At 39.5% G+C, this 24,620-nt stretch overlaps 1 protein-coding gene and 1 long non-coding RNA gene across 4 annotated transcripts in view; one reads left to right on the top strand and one right to left on the bottom strand.

Annotated features, from left to right (window-relative positions):
* Positions 1-24,620, bottom strand: part of BTBD7 (BTB domain containing 7) — a 111,292-nt gene that overhangs the window by 39,478 nt on the left and 47,194 nt on the right. The window contains exons 2-4 of one of the 3 annotated variants that reach the window (XM_025391817.1): positions 23,643-23,830; positions 21,523-22,602; positions 15,311-16,392 (exon numbers count right to left, since the gene is read on the bottom strand). The exons of 1 other annotated variant lie outside the window; for it this stretch is intronic. In XM_025391817.1, coding sequence (XP_025247602.1) covers positions 16,316-16,392; positions 21,523-22,602; positions 23,643-23,724 — 1,239 coding nt within the window. In that variant the 5' untranslated portion in view covers positions 23,725-23,830 and the 3' untranslated portion in view covers positions 15,311-16,315. Of the gene's footprint in view, positions 1-15,310; positions 16,393-21,522; positions 22,603-23,642; positions 23,831-24,620 lie in introns of those variants that run through there. One more of the 3 variants, XM_025391815.1, reaches the window with a different exon arrangement.
* On the top strand, positions 22,023-23,860 carry LOC112628681. Its single transcript, XR_003120462.1, has 3 exons — positions 22,023-22,081; positions 23,323-23,415; positions 23,576-23,860. It is a non-coding gene; the product is annotated as an uncharacterized LOC112628681 (long non-coding RNA).

The following is a 24,620-nucleotide window of genomic DNA, read 5'->3' on the forward strand; positions in this document are numbered from 1 at the left end:
GCTTCTCCTTCAATTGTTTAAGGTCCAATTCCTAGAATAATTCCCTTATCCTGTAAGTCAGAGTTGCTCAGCTTCCCTGATTGAATTTGGATGAGTTATCATGAAAATATCAGATGAAACTTCCAGCCAGCTGTAGCAGCTGGACTGTGGCTAATCCCATCCTCTTCCCTGATTGAGTCTTTTGAAGAGGTGTGGGTAGCCACCATCTTGAAGCTTCGGTGATGATGGAGCACACGAACTGATATGAGCGATGCAAGAAGCAGACTAAATTAAGCAACTCTTGTGCCCACTGCACAACCACTCTGCCTTTCACCAGAGCAGCCCAGTTACAGCACCCTGCCTCAGCTGTACCTTTGTATCTTTCATTGTCTGCTGTGAAAATTCTGACCCTTGGAGTTGGCACCTCTGGGAATCTGCGAGGCACCTGTCCATATGCAAACCATGAGATGCAAGGGAGTGAACACCCTATTGGAAACACTTTTCCAGTGGAGAGATGGAGGCTGGTAGGTAAATGTCCCCTCTTGCTTTTTTTTTTTTTTTTGAGACAGAGTCTCGCTCTGTCGCCCAGGCTGGAGCGCAGTGGCCGGATCTTGGCTCACCGCAAGCTCCGTCTCCCGGGTTTACGCCATTCTCCTGCCTCAGCCTACAGAGTAGCTGGGACTACAGGCACCTGCCACCTCGCCCGGCTAGTTTTTTTTTTTTTTTTTTGTATTTTTTAGTAGAGACGGGGTTTCACCGTGTTAGCCAGGATGGTCTCGATCTCCTGACCTCGTGATTCGCCCGTCTCGGCCTCCCAAAGTGCTGGGATTACAGGCTTGAGCCACCGCACCCGGCCATTGTCCCCTCTTTCTTCCCTCTGGAAGACAATCCTGAAGTACATTCCACGTGGCTTATCAGTGAGTTCCAGTAGGATTATGCCTGACTGACCACAGCAGTGATCAGTTCAGAACACCTGCTTGTATTGGCTTGCTCTCTTTCCATTTCACTAATCAGTTACCCACTCCTATTCTCTGGGAGAACTTCCCAAAATAAACTATTTGCTTGCAAGTCCTTACACGAGACTCTACGTTTTGGAAAGAACCCAGGCTAAGAGGAGATACAAAAATCTCCAGTCTTGACACTGGTCTACAAGATGTAATGTTATTCTTAATTGCCACTCTAGATTTTGGTCAAACTAATAGGCCAACCAGCCCTGGATTCCAGATTACCTTTCTAGACTTTCATTTTAAAAAAATTGAGCTTTGTGCAGGCTCTGTACTATAAGTGAGGGATACAATGATAAATAATACAGCTCTTGATCTCAAGAAGCTAACAATGCTCTAGAAAGGTAGAAAAGGAAGTAGGCAATCTCACCTCTATGTAGTAAGTAGTACAAAAGGGGTGTACAAAAGGCTATGGTACACAATGGGGGGGCTACCTAAATTCTCAGGTGGAGTGAGAATGGCAAGGGATAGAATCTACATATAACCCACTACTGTGTGAATACCAGAAAATGGAGATTAGGCTTCACCTTAGGGTCTACTGGTTGTACTACATTTATGGCCACCTTAGTAATATACTTTCTGATAGACTGGACAATCCAAATCACTTTAGTTTGCTTAGTACCCTTATTCCTTTTATCTTCTTCAGCATTCTTTTCTCAGAACACACCTAACTTTACCACTTCTCTGAGGAGTGGGAAGAACATAATTTATATTTTAGGCAAGGATGCATTATAGTTTGGCAAAAAAATTTTAAAAGTTTTCTTTTTCTGTGTTTTGTTTCTTATATCCTTGTAGCTAATATTTGGAATTTGATTGTCCCTGTTGGGTAAAGAGGCATAATACAGAGTATAGTCTTAAAGTTGCTTAACAGTGGTCACTTAACAGGAATACCATCTGAGGAAAGCATTTTTAGGCAATTTCATCATCGTGTGAACATCAGTGTCTGTACACAAACCTAGATGGTATAAGGCCTATTCACACCTAGGGTACACAGTATATAGGCCATTGCTCATAGGCTATGAATCTGCACAGTGTGTCACTGTATTGAATACTGTAGGCAACTGTAATGCAATGGTATTTGTTCAGTGAAACACATCTAAACATCAAAAAGGTACTGTGAAAGTACATTATTATATAACCTTAGAGGACCACTGTTGTACATGTGGTCTGCTGCTTACTGAATCATCATGTGGTACATGACCATTTATCCACAAAGAAGCATATCTTTCAAGTCTCTGTTTCAATGGTCTTGGCCACACATGGTGGCTCATGCATGTAATCCCAGGACTTTGGGAGGCTTAGGCAGGGCAGATCTCTTGAGCCCAGGAGTCCAAGACCAGCCTGGGCAACAGCGTGAGACCCGGTCTCTAAAAACAAATTTAAAAATTAGCCAGCCATGGTGGCATATGCCTGTAGTCCCAGCTACTTGGTAGGCTGAGGTGGGAGAACTGATTGAGCTTGGGAGGTCAAGGTTGCAGTGAGCTGTGATCATGCCACTGCAGTACTCCAGCCTGGGCAACAGAGCGAGACCTTGTCTCAAAAAAAGTCTTACAAGATTCTCCTGCAAGAGCTAAATGCCAGTCAGGCATTACTAATACTATACTTCCAATCTAAATATCTTTTTATGCTCCCTTTCAATACATTTTAGGTTATGTTCTGAGACAATCTCTGGATTATCTATCTGGAAGGGTACACAGGAACCTGTAACACTGGTTGCCTCTGTCAAGGGCAACTGAGTGGCTGGGAACAAAGCTGGAAGGGCAGGGGACTCTTTACTGAATACCATGATGAATTCTGTTCCGTGTGAATGTATTACCTATTAAAAGTTAAATTTAAAAAAAGTACCACCAGGCTATGGAAGCTGCCAGAAGTTCTTTTCCTTAGTGCTCTGTAAAAAATTAATCACTGACTACAAAACCAAGTGAATACTGGAAAGGAAATGAGAAGGCTGTCTACCTGGAGAACATTAATCCCTTCTAATGGGAAAGAGGCAATCACTGAGATTCACGCTGCATGTGTGTGAAAAGGTACACAATGTTTATATTCTTTATTCTTACAGCTTCTGACAAGTTGTGCGGGAGACAAAAGCAGACAAAGCTGGAAAAGCAGCTGAAAACTTCTAGGGAATAACTTTAGTAACTTAGTAGAGGAGGCTAAAGCGTACAGACAATGAATGATTTCTCTTCAAGCCATGACACACACACACACAGATTAATAATAATTTTTTTTTTTTTTTGAGATGGGAGTCTCACTCTGTTACCCAGGCTGGGGTGCAGGAGCATGATCTCAGCTCACTGCAACCTCTGTCTCCTGGGTTCAATCAATTCTCTCACTTTAGCTTCCCGAGTAGCTGGGATTACAGGCACGCACCACCATGCCCAGAGAATTTTTGTACTTTTAGTAGAGACAGGGTTTCACCATGTTGGCCAGGCCTGTCTTGAACTCCCGACCTCAGGTGATCTGCCCACCTTGGCCTCCCAAAGTGCTAGGATTACAGGTGTGAGACACCACGCCCGGCTCACATTAATAATTCTTAAGGTACTTAATTGACTAGATTGATATTTCTTTAATGTTTACTTCATAAATTAGTGTTATCTAATACAGCATTTAAAATGTTTACATTTAAGTGTGGGGGGTAATGAGAATAGCATAATGAAGGGAAAGCATTCATGGGAATGTCAGTTCTCTGCACAAAGACACCACATATAGCCCTCTACTGTAATGCAGGGGGAGCTAACTCTGGGACTTACAGGATGCCTGAACTCTGAAACTGAACACATTCTTATATTCAGGCATCCTGCTGGAAGAGAGATAAAGGATATACCATTAGAGTTGGACGGACCAGAAACCCAATTCCAATTCTCTTTAGCTGTGTGATGTGTGAAATCTTTGCCTGTTTCCTTATCTGAAAAATGTGTATAATACCATCTACCCTAGCGGGTTACTTTGAGGATTAAATAATATGCACACAGCTCTTAGTCCATTGCTTACCTTATGGTAAATGAATGACAGCTATTATTATAATCAAAGTTCCCTGATAAGGGTACCCACTGTACTGATGTATTCTACCACCAAAGCAAGCACAGGATTTGCGGGGTGTGCAAAGGGGAAGGGAGGGAGCGTAGTTTGAAGAGAGCAGGGCAAGTCAAACATCTGTAATGAGAACAGAAACAGTGACAACCCAAATGTATAATTTCCTGTCACAGATTTATTAAAATGTTAAATAAAAACAATACTTTTTTGTTTGAGACGGAATCTTGCGCTGTCGCCCAGGCTGGAGTACAATGGCCCGATCTCGGCTCACTGCCAGCTCCGCCTCCCAGGTTCAGGCCATTCTCCTGCCTCAGCCTCCCGAGTAGCTGGGACTACAGGTGCCTGCCACCACGCCTGGCTAATTTTTTGTATTTTTAGTAGAGATGGGGTTTCACCGTGTTAGCCAGGATGGTCTCGATTTCCTGACCTCATGATCCGCAAAAAAAAAAAAAAAAACCAAAACAAAAAAACACCAATCCTCCTACTCAGTAGCTGAAAAATTCAGCAGTTCACAACTCTTTGAAAACAAAAGCTAGCCATTTACACCTATACTTTGTTTACTATCCTTAGACCATTACCCCACTAGTGATGAACAGTAAATTATTATAACGGCATTAAAGAGTATCATTGAAGAGAAAAACCAAAGCTTTTGGGGTACAGTTATGTAATTACGTTTTTCAGCCAGGCGTGGTAGCTCATGCCTGTAATTCCAGCACTTTGGGAGACCGAGGCGGGTGGATCACTTGAGGTCAGGAGTTCGAGACCAGCCTGGCGAACATGGTGAAATCCCATCTCTACTAAAAACACAAAAAATTAGCCAGGAGTGGTGGCAGACGCCTGTAATTTCAGCTACTTGGGAAGCTGAGGTAGAATCGCTTGAACCCAGGAGATGGAGGTTGCAGTGAGCTGAGATCGCACCATTGCACTCCAGTCTGGGCAACAAGGCTGATACTCTGTATGTAAAAAAAAAAATGCTTTTCAGAAAACTTTCTGATATCTTCTGGTTGGTTACCTCTTACATATGATCATGTGCTCCCTTCAAAACAGTGCACCTCACAGATGATTTCTTCTCAGAGATCATATTCCCTCTTCCCCTACCTGGGAAAGAGTAGCTCTGGAATCACAGGGACCAGGATTCAAATCTTGGCCTTAACACTTTCTAGCTGTAATATGGTAATGCAATGGTATTTGTTCATCTAAACACATCTAAACATTAAAAAGGTACAGTGAAAATAAGTATTTTATAACCCTATAGGACCACCGTTGTACATGTGGTCTGCTCTTGACTGAAACATCATCATGTGGTACAAGATTATCTATCCATATAGAAGCATATCTTTCAAGTTTCTGTCCCTTTTAATAGTCTTGGCCATGCATAGTGGCTCAGGCATGTAATCCCAGCACTTAGGTGAGTGACAATATTTTTAATCCCCAGTTCAGCTGTAAATGGAGGAAAAACCTACCATAGAGGACAACATGAGTAAAGTCCTTGACAACAGTGCCTGAGAAAGAACAGGTGCTCCACAAATTCTCCTGAACAAATTATTACATACAGCATAAAACTTTTAAAAAGAATTAGTAATTCTGATATAAAATTTACAGATTTCATCTACTTACAGCAGAATGTATGTACTTTTAAAGCCCCCACTATTTTTAGAACATTTCTTATGGTCTTTGCATGCTGCACCCAAAGAGAGCTTTCGGAAAATACAAATGTAATCAGGCCACAAGATTTACCATAGTGAGGATAAAGCCAATTGTCTCAGTTTAGTATACTGAATTATCTTAGAGCCATTTGCTGTTGCCTCATTTCTTGCCATACCTCTCTTTGCAACCTCAGTCTCTCCAGCCAAAAAGGCCTAGCTCTCATTTTTCTCTAGGCCAGTTCCTGCTGCCTGATATGCTCCCTTTCACCTCCAATCTTTGCTTAACTCCTACTCATTATCCAGGTCTCATTCTCTGGGAAGTTTCTGATAATGTTCTCCTGCCTTCCCCTTCCATACTGGGGTCTGGGGCTTCTCGCCCTCCTAGGTACTCCCCCAGCATCCAGTGTTCTATTAGGGCACTCACACTGTAGCTGCCTATTAGTACTTAACACTGGACTATCCTTTTCTTTTCTTCTTCTTTTTTTTTTTTTTTGTAGAGACAGAGTCTTGCTCTGTTGCCAGGTTGGAGTGAAGTGGCATGATCTCAGCTCACTGCAACCTTCGACTCCCAGGTTCAAGCGACTCTCCTGCCTCAGACTCCCGAGCAGCTAGGATTACAGGAGCCCACAACCATGTCCAGCTAATTTTTGTATTTTTAGTAGAGACAGTGTTTCACCATGTTGGCCAGACTGATGGACTATCATTTTCATTAATCTCAGGATCTGGCATACAGTAAGAGCTCAATAAGTGTTTGTTAAATGAGTGAGTATAGGAATCATGGTGCTAACTCTATACAAAGGGGCTTGAGTTGATAGGCTATATCTTTTTTAGGCCCAATAATGTCCCACTGTTACCTTTATTTGCTTGAAAACTAGGACAGCAGCTGTTCTCACGTTTCCAGACCTAATGTGATGATGAGATTTGTAATACTGTATCCATCTATTTTTATTTAATCTACTGCCTCTAAAAATTTGACATCAAAATGTAGATTAGAAGTGGTGTTCACACCATGGAAAACTTTCGCTTCTTACTATTTTTACTGTTCATACTTATAAACAAAAAACTATCAATCGAGGGTTTAAGATGAGGCATAACAACTAATCATGCAGTTTAGCTTAGAAAAATTTGACTGCTCATAATAGATACAAGCTCAGATGTCAAAAGATTTAGAAACACAAGGTAATGTCCATGTATTTTCCAGAGATAATTTAGTGAATCGGTTTCAAAATTCAGCATTGTTATTTAATGTAAACAATGTAAACTTCAATTAGAAAGGAACACTGACAATGAAAACCCAATATGAAAACCAAACAAACCACTTCAGGCTGAAGATGAATATCGCTAGAAACAAAGACATTTAAGTGTGCAAATATATTTTCAGTTTTTTGGCACTACTTTCAGATGTATGTATATTTCACCTGTAAATTTTATGACACGTGTATTTGTCAGATGTTTTATAAACATAAACGTCACTAAGTATGAGATAAATAAAAATGTTTTAGTGCCAAGGATCATAACAGAGCTCAAAGTCTTTTAATATATCAAATAATCCCCTTGTGGAGACGTATTTAGTAAGACCAGCCCACGTTAATTTACAAGAGACTAAACATATGAAAACATGGTTGAAGCCAAGCAGTTTCTGGACAGTTAATATTCACTGAGAGCTTTAGCAGTCCCATCATATATATACTCTGAACTAAGAGTCGGTATTCTGAAGATATTATTTATAAAAAGGTACCTTTTTTTTTTTTTTTTTTTGAAACAGATCTTGCTCTGTCATCCAGGCTGAATCACAGCTCACTGTAGCCTTGACCTTGGTGGACTCAAGTAATCCTCCCATCTCAGCCTTCTGAATGGCTGGGACTATAGGCACCCACCACTATGCCCAGTCAATTTTTGTTTTGTTCTGTTTTTGAGACAGGGTCTTACACTCTGTCACCCAGGCTGGAGTGCAGTGTCACGATCTTGGCTCACTACAATCTGCCTCTTGGGCTCCTGATCCTCTCACCTCAGCCTCCCAAATAGCTGGGACCACAGGTGTGTACCACTATGCCTGGCTTTTTTTCTTTTTGTAGAGATGGAGTTTCACCATGTTATCCATGCTGATCTCAAACCCCTGGACTCAAGCATCTACCTGCCTTGGCCTCCCAAAATGCTGGGATTACAGACATGAGCCACTGTGCCCTGTCTAATTTTTGTACTTTTTTTTTGTAGAGGCAGAGTTTCACCATGTTGCCCAGGCTGGTCCCAAACTCCTGGACTCAGGCCATCCACTTGCCTCAGCCTCCCCAAGTGCTGGGATTAAAGGCATGAGCCGCCTCACCTAGCCAAAAAGGTACTTTTTGTTGATAGTAGTTATCACAGAGGAGTGAGATTTTATAGTTCTTAAGCACTTTTAGTAGTATCTGTGTTATCTGACTACCTGACCTATTACTTATATTTTTAGACAGTAACTTAAAAAATATCAGTTATTCAAAAGTAAACTCTATATATACTGACATAAACATTTTCCCAAGGTTTATTATGAAAAAAAAAGTAATATATATAGTGTGATGCTATTTATAACAGAATAAGATATGCACGTTAAATACACACACAGACATGCACATATAAAGATTTGTAAGGAAAACCATCAAACTGTTCACAGTATGTCACTAAAAAGGATTTGGGAAAAGCATTGTTAGTAGGCGAAAATACACTTTCTGCAATGTTTCTGTATCATTTCTTTTTTCACCCAGCAATGAGCATGAACTGTTTTTGAAATGAATTAATTCAGAGGTAAAGTTTTACTAGAGAGTTATTACAGGAGAAGGTTTATTTATGAATGTTATCAATTGTATTATCTAAAGTCTGCTGAAGTGCAAAGTATACATGAAGCTTGATCACTGAGTGTAGAGTAGGTGCTCAATACATTCTTGTTTTGAAGTTCATCTTTTGATCTGTTGAAGTAGCCTTGGAGAGGTAGCAACTTAGGATTTGTTACCTCATTTCTATTACAGGAAGCATAATAGCAGTTACCACATAGGTTACTTTAAAGATTAAGTGAGGTATTCCATAAAAAGAGCTTAGTACAGTGTTTTCACAGTAACAGCTAAGTAATATCATTATCAATCTATCTTAATTCTTGGAATAGCTTCTTTTCCACTTCTAGAACTAGAAGTAAACAGAATTGTTACATCTCATGATAGTCTTCCTCTGGATATTTTAGAAGATAAAAGCAATGCTTTTTTTTTTTTTTTGAGACTGAGTCTCGCTCTGTCGCCCAGGCTGGAGTGCAGCGGTGCGATCTCGGGTCACTACAACTTCTGCCTCCCGGGTTCAAGCGATTCTCCTGCCTCAGCCTCCCAAGTAGCTGGGATTACAGGCGTCCGCCACCACACCTGGCTAATTTTTGTATTTTTAGTAGAGATGGGGTTTCACGATGTTGGCCAGGCTGGTCTCGAACTACTGATCGCGTGATCTGCCTGCCTTGGCCTCCCCAAGTGTTGGAATTACAGGCGTGAGCCACTGAACCTAGCCTATGCTTGGTTTTAAGACAGAAACTTCAACTCTATCTCAACTCTGAGTTTGAAAAGCCAGGGTATTTGTTCAATGCAGAAGTTCTTCCTTCCTTCTGCCATTTTCCCTCTTTAGTCAGTATTGCCCTCCTCCCCAGTCCTATTTTCCTTATACCAAATCACCTGTATGTCAGACTTCATTCATTTTGTATTCCTTGGGGATGGAAGGCACCACACCTGGCCTCAATTGATGTTAATTATTCTATTTTACTTTGAAAGTCATATATACATGGTGATATGTGCAAGCTGTAGTGAAGAACATGTATCTCAATAATTCAAGACAAATGAGATGCCCTAAGTTTACAAAGTCTGCTATTTTGCCTTCTCCCTCCATCTTTTGAATTTTATTATCAGAGAAAAGGTTTTGCTTGTTGAGAAAGCTTCTAACTAAACTTTGTATAATTTTTGTTGTTGCTGTTGTTTGTTTCGAGACATAGTCTGGCTCTGTCGCCCAGGTTGGAGTGCAGTGGCACGATCTCAGCTCACTGAAACCTCTGCCTCCTGGGCTCAAGTTATCCTCCCACCTCAGCCTCCTGAGGAGCTGCGACTATAAGCGTGTGCCACCACTCAGCTAATTTCTTTGTATTTTTTTTAAGAGACGTGGCTTTGCATGTTGCCAGGCTTGTCTTGAACTCCTGAGCTCAAGCTATCCGCCCGCCGTGGCCTCCTGAGGAGCTGAGACTATAAGCATGTGCCACCACACTCAGCTAATTTCTTTGTATTTTTTTTTAAGAGATGTGGTCTTGCCATGTTGCCTGGCTTGTCTTGAACTCCTGAGCTCAAGTTATCCTCCCACCTCAGCCTCCTGAGGAGCTGAGACAATAAGCGTGTGCCACCACACTCAGCTAATTTCTTTGTATTTTTTTTTAAGAGACATGGCTTTGCCACGTTGCCAGTCTTGTCTTGAACTCCTGAGCTCAAGCTATCCGCCCGCCGTGGCCTCCAAGTGTTGGGATTACAAGCGTGCCAATTTTGCATTATTTTAAATAAAAAGAAATTTAGACATTTAATAGATTCTACTACAAACTAACAGTGCATATTTTAGAGATATCATTTCTTGTTATAGCTACAAGGTACCTGATATTTATTTACATTTTAAAAGTCATATAACAAGCTATAAAATTTATTTATATACAATGTTTTATTTTGGTTTGGTTTTGAGACAGAGTCTCTCGCTCTATCACCCAGGCTGGAGTGCAATAGCAGGATCTCAGCTCACTGTAATCTCCACCTCCCCCGTTCAAGCAATTCTCATGCCTCAGCCACCAGACTAGCTGGGATTACAGATGTGCGCCACCATGCCTGGCTGATTTTTGTATTTTTAGTAGAGATGGGGTTTCACTATGTTGGTCAGGCTGGTCTCAAACTCCTGGCCTTAAGTGATCTGCCTGCTTCGGCCTCCGAAAGTGCTGGGATTATAGGCATGAGCCATTGCACCAGGCCAATACAATGTCTTCTAAGTATACAAATAAGGGTGAATAAACATTCCACTTTCAAAGACAAAGAAATACTGGCAATTCCTTAAAATTTTCTTTTCTCTTAATAAACAGGACAAGTAAGAAACAAAAAGATACTTAATTTAGATTAAGAATTTCCAAGTTACCTTAACATTCTGAGTTATATAATTTCCCATAAATTTAATTCTCATTATTACTATACATTTTTATTAATAAATTTTAGATACATAATTCGTTCCTTGATCTAAATTATAAATCAGTGCAGAATAAAAGACTGCCTCTGGATTAAACTTTTTTTGGCTTCAAAAGATGAACAGCATTAAACTGGCTTTTGAGGATTTTCTAAATTCAACTGATAATCTATTTTAAATCAATGAACCGACAAGTAAACACTTAGTTGATGAGATAGGTTTTCTGACACTGAACTTAAACCGTGAATTAAATGGTAGAGAGTTATACCATTTAGACCATATCTAAACTTACTTTTATAAATAACACTTCATATTTTGTTCCTATTCTGGGGTTAAGTGCTTTCATTTTGTTTGCAACTCCTAGGGATAAAATTTATTACAACCCCTGCTATCCCACTCCCCCACTTTTTTTTCTTTTTTTTTAAAAAGAAAAGGTTACTCAGCTTTCAAAGGTATTAAAAATAATTCCAAACATGTAACTGACAGTGTACTAAGAACAAAGCAGTGTGCTAGGTTCTCAGGTTATTCAAAGATGACCAAGATTTTGATACACAACTTTGGGAGCACACAATACACTAAGTGATAGAGGAAATGAGACAGGTACCTAGGTAATTCCAAAACAAGTTAGAAGATATAAAACCCTAAGAAAAAAAGTGTTTTAGAAATTCTAAGGATGTAGAAAATACTTTTAACCTGGAATGGCTAAGCAAAACAAGGAAAGTAAGCATGTGAGTTTGGTCTTAAAGGTTAGGGTAGGATTTGGACATTTAATTATCAAAACCAAAGATACCCCAGACAAATGAAAAGTGAGAGCAGAAGGTGAGATGTGAAGAGTTTGTAGTCTATATGAAAAATGATTTAAGTTTTAAAACAAAACATGCAATATTATAATATATATATATATATATAAAAATATATATATATACACTTTTTTTTGAGACGGAGTCTCACTCTGTCACCCAGGATAGAGTGCAATAGTGTGATCTCGCTCACTGCAAACTCCACCTCCCAGGTTCAAGTTATTCTGCCTCAGCCTCCTGAGTAGCTGGGACTACAGGCACCCACTACCACGCCCGGCTAATTTTTGTATTTTTAGCAGAAACGGGGTTTCACCATATTGGCCATGGCTGGTCTCGATCTCCCGACCCTATGATTCGCCCACCTTGGCCTTACAAAGTGCTGGGATCATAGCCGTGAGCCACCACGCCCAGCTTATACTTTATATTTTTTAATTTTTATTTTTTTGTTTTTGAGACAGGGTCTCACTCTGTCCCCCAGGTTGCAGTGCAGTGGCATAGTCTTGGTTTACCACAGACTCTACCTTGCGGGCTCAAGAGATCCTACCACCTCAGCCTCCTGAGTAGCTAGGACTATGGGCATGTGCCACCATGCCCAGCTAATTTTTGTATTTTTTGTAGAGACAGGGTTTCCCCATGTTGGCCAGAATGTTCTCAAACTCCTAGACTCATGCGATCCACCCACCACGGCCTCCCAAAGTGCTGCAACTACAGGCGTGAGCCACTGTGCCTGGCCTATTTTTATCTTTTTATTAAAAATTTTTTTGTGTGTAGAGACGAGGGTCTTACATTGTTGTCCAGGCTGATCTTGAACTCCTGGACTCAAGCAAGCCACTGGCCTCGGCCTCCCAAAGTGCCAGGATTACAGGCATGCGACACTGTGCCTGGCCTACATATTATACTTCAGAACTGTACTCATAATTTTGAGTAATGTTTTTCAAATGTTATATTTTATTACGATTAGAGATATATAACAACTTCAGAGTCACTTGAACTGAGATTCACGAAACTGAGATTAACTCTTCATCTATGCTGCATGTTTGAAACCTGCATTTACTATTCTGATCTGTTGATAATGGTCTTTAGCTTGGTCCCATTCTTCTCTAGGAAGTCCATTCAGATAAATTTGCTGAAGAGGAAACAATTCTAGACAGAAGTAAAATAAACTACCAACTTGATAGAACTGAGACAGAGGGAAGAGTGTCCATATGTAGACAGTGGAGGCTGGGAAGAGGGAGAAATGGATGAGTGAGTGGGGACAGTAAGTCTTTGCTATTTTGCATTTGTTTCAAGTCACACACTCTTGGAAAGTGACCAAGTTGCTAAGGGAAAAAACGAGGTCATTGCTTTCAGTTGCTTCTCTGGTAGATTTTTAATTCAATAAAATATAATCACATCCATTATGACTAAAAATATGGGCAAATGCATTACAGAGTCCATTTTGGAACTAAAGTTATAAATAAATTTCATATTGTAAAGATTGAAAAATGCATTTGTGATCAAGATGAAAAAACAAAATCTGCAGTTTGAAGTCTACAGTAAAATGTCTTGCACTGGAAATATGCCTGTAGATGTTGGTGCTAATTCTGGGCTATTTTGCTTTGAGGTCAACAGTATTTATGACAAGGATGGTTAAAGTTCATGAGTTAATCTACAGTTCTCCTAAACAATGAACTTTTCCTCAAAAAATTACCAATGAATGGTATACTCTTACTGTTCTCACACTTTCAGAGCTGTTTACCCAGTATATGCTAAGGTCATTATGAAAAGTCAAAGTGATCAAACAAGTGGTCCTTCTTTGGAGACTCTTCCAATCTAGTCATCTCTTTTGGAATTTTAAATGCTAGTCTTTTAAATATAGGTACTGCCACCAGGCTTCTTACACTGCAATAGCGGAAAACAACTCTAGTTGGCTTAGAGAAAAGGAATTCATCTGAAAGGACACTGTTAATCCACAGTGTTGCTGGGGAAAGCTGGAGACCCAGCTCAGTAGCCATGGAATAAGGAAGGCTGCAGAATGAGGACTCCACCACACAGAAGCCCAGTGAAGACCCTGAGTTGCCCTGGGACCCTGGCCACTAAAGCTCCTACATTCTGTCCCTGGATAGTGAATGTCATCAATGGCACCACTGCCATGGCCTTCTCTCCTTTTCCACTAGATGTTGCTGCCCCACTCTGCTTCCAGAAAAAATTCTCTATAGTCCCTGCTTTTCTATACCACCAACCCTGACAACAGAAGCCTAGAGAAGAAAGTATATGACCTTTAAGGCTTTTCTACTGGGAGTTGGGCTCTGCCTCCTATGAAGACCTACACAGTGAGACTAGGAAGAAGGTCCTAATGCTGGGCAGCCTGAAAAGTCAAATGACCAATATAGGAATGCTACCTCTTCAGGAAACAATGGCTGAAACAGTACAAAGCCCCTGTTCTCTGGCTAAGTGCTCTGAAGCAAAGTTTGAGTGAGCTACCCAGATCCCTGACCCCACAGCTTTAAATCTCCTGAGCCCACATGACCCCCACCCAAGTCAGGGGTAATGATTTGTTGTTCAGCAACAAATCCGGCTCACAGCTGAGGCTCCTACAAGTTGATGTTTCAATCACTAGTCTTCTGTTTTGCTCCTAAGAGTAGGCCACAGCCTCCCACCCTCATCCCTGGAAGTTGGGTCTCATATTTCTCCCTTCTCCTACCATGCCCAAATTCCTGGGCTAGGGTCAGAAGAGCTGGTTACAGCTGAGTTACAGCTTCATGACTTCCAAACCTGGGAAAAGGCTAGTTAATAATCTCTGAGCCCCACCACATTCATAGGCTGACAGGATGACCAGTGGAGGTAAGTAACAGCCCTCTGTACCTCAAAGATATGATAAAGTCTCCAGTTCTTTAGGATTGTGGCCTTCTCTTGGTATCTCTGGTTCTTATGGGCACTGATGTCGTATCTTTATTAGTTTTGCGCCAGGCGTGGTGGCTCACGCCTATAATACCAGCACTTTGGGAGGCTGAGGCGGGTGGATCACCTGAGGTCAGGAGCTTGAGACCAGCCTGGCCAACATAGCGGAACCCCATCTCTACTAAAAATACAAAAAATTACCCTGGCATGGTGGCAGGCGCCTGTAATTCCAGCTACTTGGGGGACTGAGGCAGGAGAATCGCTTGAACCTGGGAGGCCGAGGTTGAAGTGAGCCAAGAATGGGCCATTGCACTCCAGCCTGGGTGACAGAGCGAGACTGTCTCAAAAAAAAAAAAAAAAAAAAAAAAAAAAGAAAAAAAAAGTTAAACTTGTAATCAAAGTAGCATATGCTCATCATTTAAAAAGTCTGGTAGTAACACAATGCTAACCCTAAGCGCCCCCCGCCCCCCACCCCATCCTATATCCCTTCCACTTTCAGTTCTGCTCCCCAGAGGTAACCACTCTCAATTCTTTAGCTCTTTCTTCTAGTATTTACCTCTCTATATTACTATTTTTATGAAATCAATATTCAGTGTTTATAATAGTGCTTACAGCTGAGCCATGCTGTGTATTAAAATTATATATTCTTTCATATGTAAGGTTAAATTTATCTTGGAAATATTCATTTCTTCTTTTTCCACTTGCTTCATTTTCTATGAACCTATTGCTAATTCTTCATAAATGCACCACAAGAGTCAAAATCGCTTTGTCATTTGCTATTTAATGTTCAAACATTGAAAGTAACTGATTTCTTCCCAGACACCTCTTTCCTTGGAGCCTTTCACCCTCCTGGTCTGGGCTAGACTGAATGCCCACTAGACCTACTGTGTGGCTGATGCCTGGGATCTCCCTTTGCTTCCTTTCCGTGCTGGACTCCATTTTCTAGATCCTTCACTTCTTTGTTCTTGGTTTGCTTCGTCATTTGGTGGAATACATTCCCAGCAGCTGCCTGAGTGGGGAAGCAGGGGAAATATCCCTACTCAGGCAGTTTTTTGAGGTATGACTGAAAAATGCCTTTATTTAGCCTTACACTTGATTGACTATTTGGCTAAATATAGGATTTTGTGTTTAAAATAATTTTCCATCAGCTTTTGGAAGGCACTACTTCACTGTATTGTGGTATTCAGTTGTTGCTACTGAAAATTTCAATACCATCTGATTCCTATTTCTTTGCATGGAACCTAATTTTTCTCCTCCCTGAAACATTTTAAAATTGTCTCTTTTTCCCTAGTGTTCTGAAAAAGAAACTTTTAATATAGAAATTCCTTTAGTTTTGGAAATATTTCTTATATTACTCCTTAGATACTGTCTTCTCTTCACTTTTCTCTGGTATATATATATCTAAAGCCACTATTTGTTAGATATTAGACCCTGGATGAATACTCTAATTTTCTTATTTGTCTCCACTCATCTCTTCATTATTATTTACTTTCTAGATTTCCTCAACTGTACCTTTCAATGCTTCCATTATATCTTTCATTTCTGCTATCTTATTTTGAAGAGCTCCTGTTTTTACTGTAATAGCATCCTGCTTATGTCTCACTGATTCCATAAAAAGTTCTTTTATATAAGGATATTTTGATTCTACTGAAGTTTTTCTTCTGCTCCCTTCATTGTCTGTTTCCTCCAGGACTTTGTTCTTTTTGCTCTGATCTCTGTCTCAATTTGGAAGCTTTCCTCAAATGTCCAGTTATCCTTGGATGGGTTTTCATTTGTAAGACTGAGGCAGTAAACAGCTGTTTGAAAGCTCTGCTGCACAGGCAGGCCTGCTGACTGTAGTCTCCTCTGTAAAACAAATGGAAGGCAAGCTGGCTTTTTCATTGTATAACCCCTGAGTGTAATTTCATTGTGGAAACCCAAAACATCAGTATCTGTAAGTATATATACTTTTGAGCTGTTCACCATTTCCAGGACTCCAGTTTCGTCTTGTATTTGTGCCTGGCTGGTATTACAGCAGGGGTTAAGGAAGTAGGTGATTTCACCATAGGGTTTCACATAATTATAGATTTCAACCCTGTGCCGCATCCCTATCCTCCTCTGTAGCTATTTCTAGATTTGGAATCTAATTTCTTTAGAAAATTCAGAAAATTTTAGAAAATCTCAGGTCTCCTGTGTTTTGTTGTGGGGGCAGTTGCAAGTGATAGTAATGCAAGAATAGACAAATGGACCACTGGGACAAAATGGAGACTCAGTACTGATGCATGAATACAATCCATGCATACATAGCAGCTTTAAGAGTGGCACAAATCAGGAAGGGAAATGGATTTTTTCACAGGGAGTACTTGGTTCACTATATGGAGAAGAACAAAACCACATCCTTTTCTAATACCATATATAAAGATGAATTCCAGGGTTGGGGAGAGGGTCTGATCACTCAGTTTTCAGACTTAAAATCAACTCTTTTTAATTCTATGCTATGCATATCCCTTCTTTCCAGACTCTTAGTTCCACCTGGCCTGAGCCATGCCAGAGCTCTAACAGGTGAACTGCCTGCCTTCTCCTCAGTAGCCCCCTTTACAGCATCTAATTACAGGCTGCTCCTCTGTTAAGCCAGTAATCAAGTCTCTATCTGCTTTCCATTTTCCAAAATTTCAGCATCTTCTTCCCCATTGTTGTTTTCTTCTTAGGTATCTTTGTCTCTTTGTCCTTGAGAGTTTATATTTGTTTTATTCCTTCACTATAATAACAGCACTTTGAAGGAAATAAAATTAAACATATTCAATTTGTTATGTTTAAATGAAAATCAAGTGAAGTTAAATCTAGTCCTAAATGCCAGGCCTGTAAGTTGAGGCCCTGTTATCTACTTGGGATTGCCTACTGCCTGCTCCTCCCTACTGATACAAAACACAATCTCTGTGTAGACCAAGAACCCCAACCCGCCCGGCTTCTTTTTTTTTTTTTTTTTTTGAGACAGTCTCATTCAGTTGCCCAGGCTTGGAGTGTAGTGGCGTGATCTCGACTTACTGCAACCTCCGCCTCCTAGGTTTAAGCAATTATTGTGCCTCAGCCTCCCTAGTAGCTGGGATTACAGGTATGCACCACCACGCCCAGCTAATTTTTGTAGTTTTTAGTAGAGACGGGGTTTCACCATGTTGGCCAGGCTGGTCTCGAACTCCTGACTTCAGGTGATCTGCCTGCCTTGGCCTCCCAAAGTGCTGGAATTACAGGTGTTTGAACCACTGCACCTGGCCCCAAGAATCCTTTCTTTTACCCACTTGCCAAACCACTCTAGCAGTCTGCCTATACTGCCTTTTTATTTTATTTTTTTGAGATGGAGTCTCACTCTGTCGCCCAGGTTGGAGTGTAGTGGCGCAATCTCAGCTCACTGCAAGCTCCGCCTCCTGGGTTCACACCATTCTCCTGCCTCAGCCTCCCAAGTAGCTGGGACTACAGGTACCCACCATCATGCCTGGCTAATTTTTTGTATTTGTAGTAGAGATGAGGGTTTCACCTTGTTAGCCAGGATAGTCTTGATCTCCTGACCTCGTGATCTGCTTGCCTCGGCTGCCCAAAGTGCTGGGGTTACAGGCGTGAGCCACTGTACTCGGCCTTTTTTTTTTTTTTTTTTTTTTTTTTTTTAAGACAAAGTCTCACTCTATCACCTGGGCTGGAGAGGAGTGATGCAATCTTGGCTCACTGCCACCTTCCCCTCCTGGTTCAAGAAATTCTAGTGCCTCAGCCTCCTGAGTAGCTGGGATTACAGGTGTGTGACACCACACCCAGCTAATTTTTTTGTATTTTTATTATTTTTTTGAGATGGAGACTCGCTCTGTCGCCCTGGTTGGAGTGCAGTGGTGCAATCTCAGCTCACTGCAAACTCCATCTCCTGGGTTCAAACGATTTTCCTGCCTTGGCCTCCCGAGTAGCTGGGACTAGAAGTGTGTAGCACTATGCCTGGCTAATTTTTGTATTTTTTGGTAGAGATGGGGTTTCACCATGTTGGTCAAGCTGGTCTTAACCTCCTGGCTTCAAGTGATCCATCCACCTTGGCCTCCCAAAGTGCTGGGATTACAAGAGTGAGCCACTATGCCAGGCCAATTTTTTTTTTTTTTTTTTTGTAGAGATGAGGTCTCACTATATTGCCCAAGCTGGTCTTGAACTCCTGGGTTCAAGTGATCCTCCTGCCTCAGCCTCCGAAAGTGCTGGGATTACAGGTGTGAGCCACCACACCTGGCCTAGTAAAATTATTTTTTAAACTTAAAGTTATTTTAGAAAAAAACTATGAGGGAGTGAGAGACATATGTTGTGGTGATGATTATAGTTTAGCAGCTAACATTTACTGAATGTTTACTACGTTAACAGGTGCTATTCAGATCATTTAACATATATTATTTCCTTTAATCATCATAGCTTACAGGGTTTACTATCCTTATTTTACAAATGAGAAAAGAGGGGCTTAGGCTATGTGACTCGGTTAAGGTCAAACGAAAGACACAGTAGAGAAGAACTGAAACCCAGTCTGTCTGGTTCTAGAACCTGAACTCTTGAGCTTTATGGTATAAAATCCTACCTCAAGTGACCTAATATTCTTCTTCCTATGGAAATGAGGTAAAAATTATGTTATAGTCTTTTATAAACCTTAATATGAATGTTTCATGGGTATGGGGGAAAGATAATGCCCTACATGGGTTACAAAAAACAAAACAAAAATAAATTATATTTTGAACAACAAAGGGAAAAAGAAGAGCATGTATATTCACATTTAAGGGAATATTTGTACACAAGGTTTTTTTTTGCTTGTTTTAAGTAACCAGATTAGGTAATGCAAAAAGTATTATTTTATGTCTTTAAATACACTGGATAAAATATAACTTTTAGCTAAACACTAAAAAAAAAAAAAAAGAAATTAACTCAAGATAAACTCTAGATAAACAATCAAGTATTACCAAAGATCTTAGACTTGGCTGACAATTTTACTTTGCATCTAAAACTTTAAAAAAACCTGCAAGGTGCAGTGGCTCACGCCTGTAATCCCAGCACTTTGGGAGGTCGAGGCAAGTGGATCACCTGTGGTTAGGAGTTTGAGACTAGCCTGGCCAACATGGTGAAACCCTGTCTCTACTAAAAACACAGAAATTAGCTGGGCATGGTGGCAGGAGCCTGTAATCCCAGCTACTCACAAGGCTGAGGCAGGATAATCACTTGAACCCAGGAAGCGGAGTTTGCAGTGAGCTGAAATTGCGCCATTGCACTTCAGCCTGGGTGACAAGAGCAAGACTCCGTCTTTAAAAACAAACAAACAAAACTTAAAAAACACATATTAAAGAATGTTTTCTCATACAAAGTATATATAATTCTGTTTCTTATTAAAAGCCATCAAAAATAAAAATATTTTCAGAAAATAAAGATTATTATATCTCTTTGGTAATATAGCAAACTTCAAATTTTTCTGTAGAAGCATTTTCTGACAAATTTGGTTTTACAGAAAAAAACAGCAGCTTAAACTGCTACTCTATTTTTGATAACATATTTTTCCTACAGTTTGACATCTAAATAGTCTATGACTGATATAATGATTCTTACTCTAAACTAATAAAATGTTTTAATGACATTTTGATTGTCGTCATAAAATAAAACATCTATTATAAAAGGATTATGGTAAAGTAAGGTTTTAAAAGATTCTTTATGTAAAAGAAATCTCAGCATTTTCCCACTCATGTTTATTCAACGTCTTCTTCTATATAACTTCCCATTTTATTACTAAGATTTTAAAAAAATAGAGCTGAGTTCTCACTATGTTGCCCAGAATAGAGTGCAGTAGCTGTTCACAGGTATGATCTCAGCTCATTGCAGCCCTGAACTCCTGACCTCAAGTGATCTTCCTGCCTCAGCCTCCCAAGTAGATGGAACTACAACCATATACCACTGAGACTGGCTTAATGTTGTTATTTAACTGGGGCTATTTTTCAATTTCTCAAAGCCCTATTGATAGGCTGACTTAAACATATAATACATATTATTTTCAAGTTCAGTACTTAGCTTTCCTTATTTAAATTCATGTCTCTTACTGAGACCATTAATATTCTCTTCTAACTGGCAACTTCTAATGTTCTTTTAGCTAATATGCATTAGCTAAATTAAAAATCTCAAGCAGTCTCCTGTCATATAGCGTATTTTCTTTTAATATATGGTCACAGAAAGCTAAGAATGCACTGTCAAAACAGCAAACTACCTTTGCTCTCCTACAAAAGCTCTCTCTCCAGCTCTGAAATGTTAAGATTCTAACATTTACCAACAGATATATACATCTTTTAATGTAACTTTCATGAATTTGTTTGCCTATAACATAAAAAACGTGCTGTCCTAATTTTAAAAAATTTCAGTTTAAATTAAATGAAGAAGGCACATGAATCTAGTGCTAACTGTGTTTTACATGCTGTAGGCTGTGGCTTGATGTACAAGTTGAATCTAAAAATAAGATAAGGAATATTTTAAAATTTAAATCAGAAGCCCTGCCCAATTCTGATTCAACTAAATTCATATCTAAATGTGACTATCTTCATTTTTGTAATGAATTTTTATTCTTATCCAAATATTTAAACATCAACAAGGTACTGAACATAAATATGAGACTCAAAATGTGGGAAACTGGGCTCTTTCAAAGCTCGGGTGGAGAGGGTGTAGGTCGGTAATTATATATTCCCATACCTATCATCTTACATTAGGGAAGGAAGAACCTCAAGTCTCATTTAATGCTCTTAAATCACTAGTATTGAATGCTTGATTTTAATAGTAAATAAAGAACCACATTAATACTGACCCTCAATCTGTCTCAGATGTCATAAATGAAAGTTCAAAAAAACTGACCCTGTAACATCCCAAACACTGAAATCATAGAATATACTAGTTGTGTTTTCAATCTGGAAGATCAATACATAATTCTAGAAATCAGAATTAAAAACCAGAACTTCATACCTTGTGCAAGCATGTTAAATTCCAAGAACAGTGCTATGTGGTAAAGTTCCATGGCTTCTTCTGCCCTGGTCATGTTTGGCTTCCCTGCGACGAGAGCCTGAACTTCACTGAGACTCCCCACAGAGGGGCTACAGTGCAAAACAGAGAGGTCCACCACGTCGGTATACATACAGTGTAATATCACTTTTGCATATTTTTTTGGTATGATGGACTCATCTAATATAATTCTTGTGGGAGTCCTCAAAGTTCGGTCTGTGATTTCTTCACCAGTTCGTATCCTCCTTTGTAATAAATTTCGAAAAAATGGGGACCGTGCAGAAATAACAGCCTTGTGGGCTTTGAGCTCTTCATCTAAACAGTTCTGATTTCCACCAAAAGCTTCAACCAGTTCCGAGTCTGAAGAAAAACTAAGGACGACATCATAATAACACATGTAATCAAAGAGTCCACGCATATCTACATCAAGGGAATTTGGTGTTCCAAATTCTTCACTAAGCTGAACAAGGATATCGACATTTTGAAACCTTGAGTCCTCCATTCCAAACTCTCCTGTATAAAGGTAGTGTAACAAAGCAGAAAACATGGGCATATCAATACCAGCTGTATTGATGTCCATTATTATCTCTGCCCCATACTCAGGTGAGGAAGAAAGCAGCGTTTTAAAAAATGGACACCTTGCTGCCAAAATGGCACGATGAACAGGAAAACAAGTTTCTTGAAATATTAAGTCTACATCAGTACAATACTTGTACTCATAAAGATCAGCCATATCTTTCTGCAATGTCCGGGCTTCTGGTCTAGCCAAACTGGCTTGTAGAGAAAGCTCCTTTAATGCTGACGTTCCCTCATATTCCTCCACTAATGCATTGACATCTCTAACATCCCACCCAGAGAGGAGTTCTCGCATCTGCTTGGCATGATCGGCAGACCTATTAGATTTCCGACGCTTAATAAACTTCTTTTTGAGGGTGGCAAGGCCAGAGGTTCTCTTTTTTTTGTCTTGTGGTTTCTCATGGCCATGGTCAAGGCTATACAATTTTGATTCGCAACCATAGCCTTGCTGAGAATAGGATGATGTCCCTAAGAAGAAAATAAAACAAATAAAAATTTGTTTCTTTTTTCTTAACATTCATTATCAACGTTTACTTTAACATTTTTCATGCTCAAAAACTCTGTAAGCAGACATTACCGAACCACTCAAAATTGCATTTGTTTTTTATAAAGGAAGATAAAAAGTTCAAATAACTCATTTTAGTTTTCAATTTAATTCAATTTCACTTTCAGAGATGGAGTCTCACTCTGTTGCCCAAGCTGGAGTGCAGTGGCAAGATCATAGCTCACAGCAGCCTCAAACTCCTGGGCTCAAGGGATTCTCCCCACCTTCAGCTTCCCAAGATGCTGGGAGTATAGGCGCGTGCCACCATGCCTGGCTAATTAAAAAAAAAAATTTTTTTTTTTTTTGTAGAGATAGGGTCTCACTAATGTTTCCCAGGCTGGTCTTGAACTCCTGTCCTGGTCTCATGCAATCTTCCTGCCTTGGCCTCCTAAAGTGTTGGGATTACAGGTGTGAGCCATCGTGACTGGCCTACATTTTTTATATTAAATAAGAAATAGGGACAAACAGGGCAAATTAGTCTAAATTTTTTTAGAAACAGTCTTTCGTTCCCTGGCTATCAAAGGACATTTGTCATAGATCTTAATCACGGGTTTTTTAGGAATGAAAAGTAGGCAGAGTTGTAAATTAAGAATATTACTTGTATATAATTGTAAAATGTTTCTTTTTCTTCTTAATTACACAAGTCTGCATTTGTATGGGCAAAATAAATGAAACGAGACACAGGAAATATGTACTTCACCCTTTTCACACCAATGGAGATGGCTAGTTTGCCTAGGGTAATTGGCAATTATGGTTAAAACACAGAAAAGCTCAACTGTGCTACACGCAGTTTGTTTAAGATAAGCCAGATTTAAGATTTACATTTGTTGGGGAAAAAAATCTAGATGCTGCAGAATTATTATAATAACTACAGCTCACTTCTTTTGTCATCTACAGAGACTATCGAAAACACAATTCTATTATAGTCACAAAAGAAAATGAAGTTAGAAAAACTGAAAGTTACCTATAAAAGTCTGTTGGGCCTGTGAATTTCCCCCTACCCTCGGGGAACATGAATGAGGATAATTAGATGCATTAGCACCCATTTTCTTCAGTCACTCAGGCATTCCGTCTGCGGGTTCTTCAGAGTATAATCCCAGAGGCCTTTATGAACCTTCAACCCTGGATCCAGCAGCCTCTTTTCATCCATTTCTTGATATGAAACAAAAATAATTTAATTCATTTTTTCAAGTGTATCTCAGATCACACAGTTTTTTTAAAAAAAAACTACTGAAAACTGCTTTCATTCACAAATAACAACACGTTGTCAAATTCACATGTCAAATTTTCATAAAATGTAAATCTTTAAGCTTGAATTATGAATCTGTGTTAGCTGCAATTTGAGCCATAAAATGTACCAATTATATACTTTCTAAATCAGTAAAAAGTAACATATCAGACCAATTTAAATATATAGTTACAGGAAGAGTATTTGAAAACACAGGGAAAGTATTTGGACTGAAAATAAATGTTTTAATTTTTGCTTTAAATCCTTAGAGGCAACCACCATTCATTATTATCTAACATTGTAAGCAACTTACAAACATTTAGGAGGTCAATACTGGTACTGCACATACAAAGAATACATAATTGATTAGTTTGTTGTTTTTCTGTCTTAAAATAGAGTTGCTAAAAAATCAATCTTTAATCTGTATAATTAGGCATTTTACTGAAAGACTGGGGAGGAAAGGTGGACAATTAAAGCCAAATATATGTAAGCTACTTGTTCTATGGTAATTTTGAAAGAAGTTATTATACACATGCCAAGAGACACAAAACAAAAAATTTTATCTATTCGCCCCATAAAGCCCTGAAACAAAAATTCTATTTTCTATTATCTGATATGATGATTTAAATGGACAGGACAGCAGCAATAAGAGGTAATTCTAACAATTATAGATTAAATTCTGAACATGGAAACTTAACTCTCAGAGCTGCTAGC

The sequence above is a fragment of the Theropithecus gelada genome, chromosome 7b (assembly GCF_003255815.1).
Source record: "Theropithecus gelada isolate Dixy chromosome 7b, Tgel_1.0, whole genome shotgun sequence".
NCBI classification, from domain to species: Eukaryota; Metazoa; Chordata; class Mammalia; order Primates; family Cercopithecidae; genus Theropithecus; species Theropithecus gelada.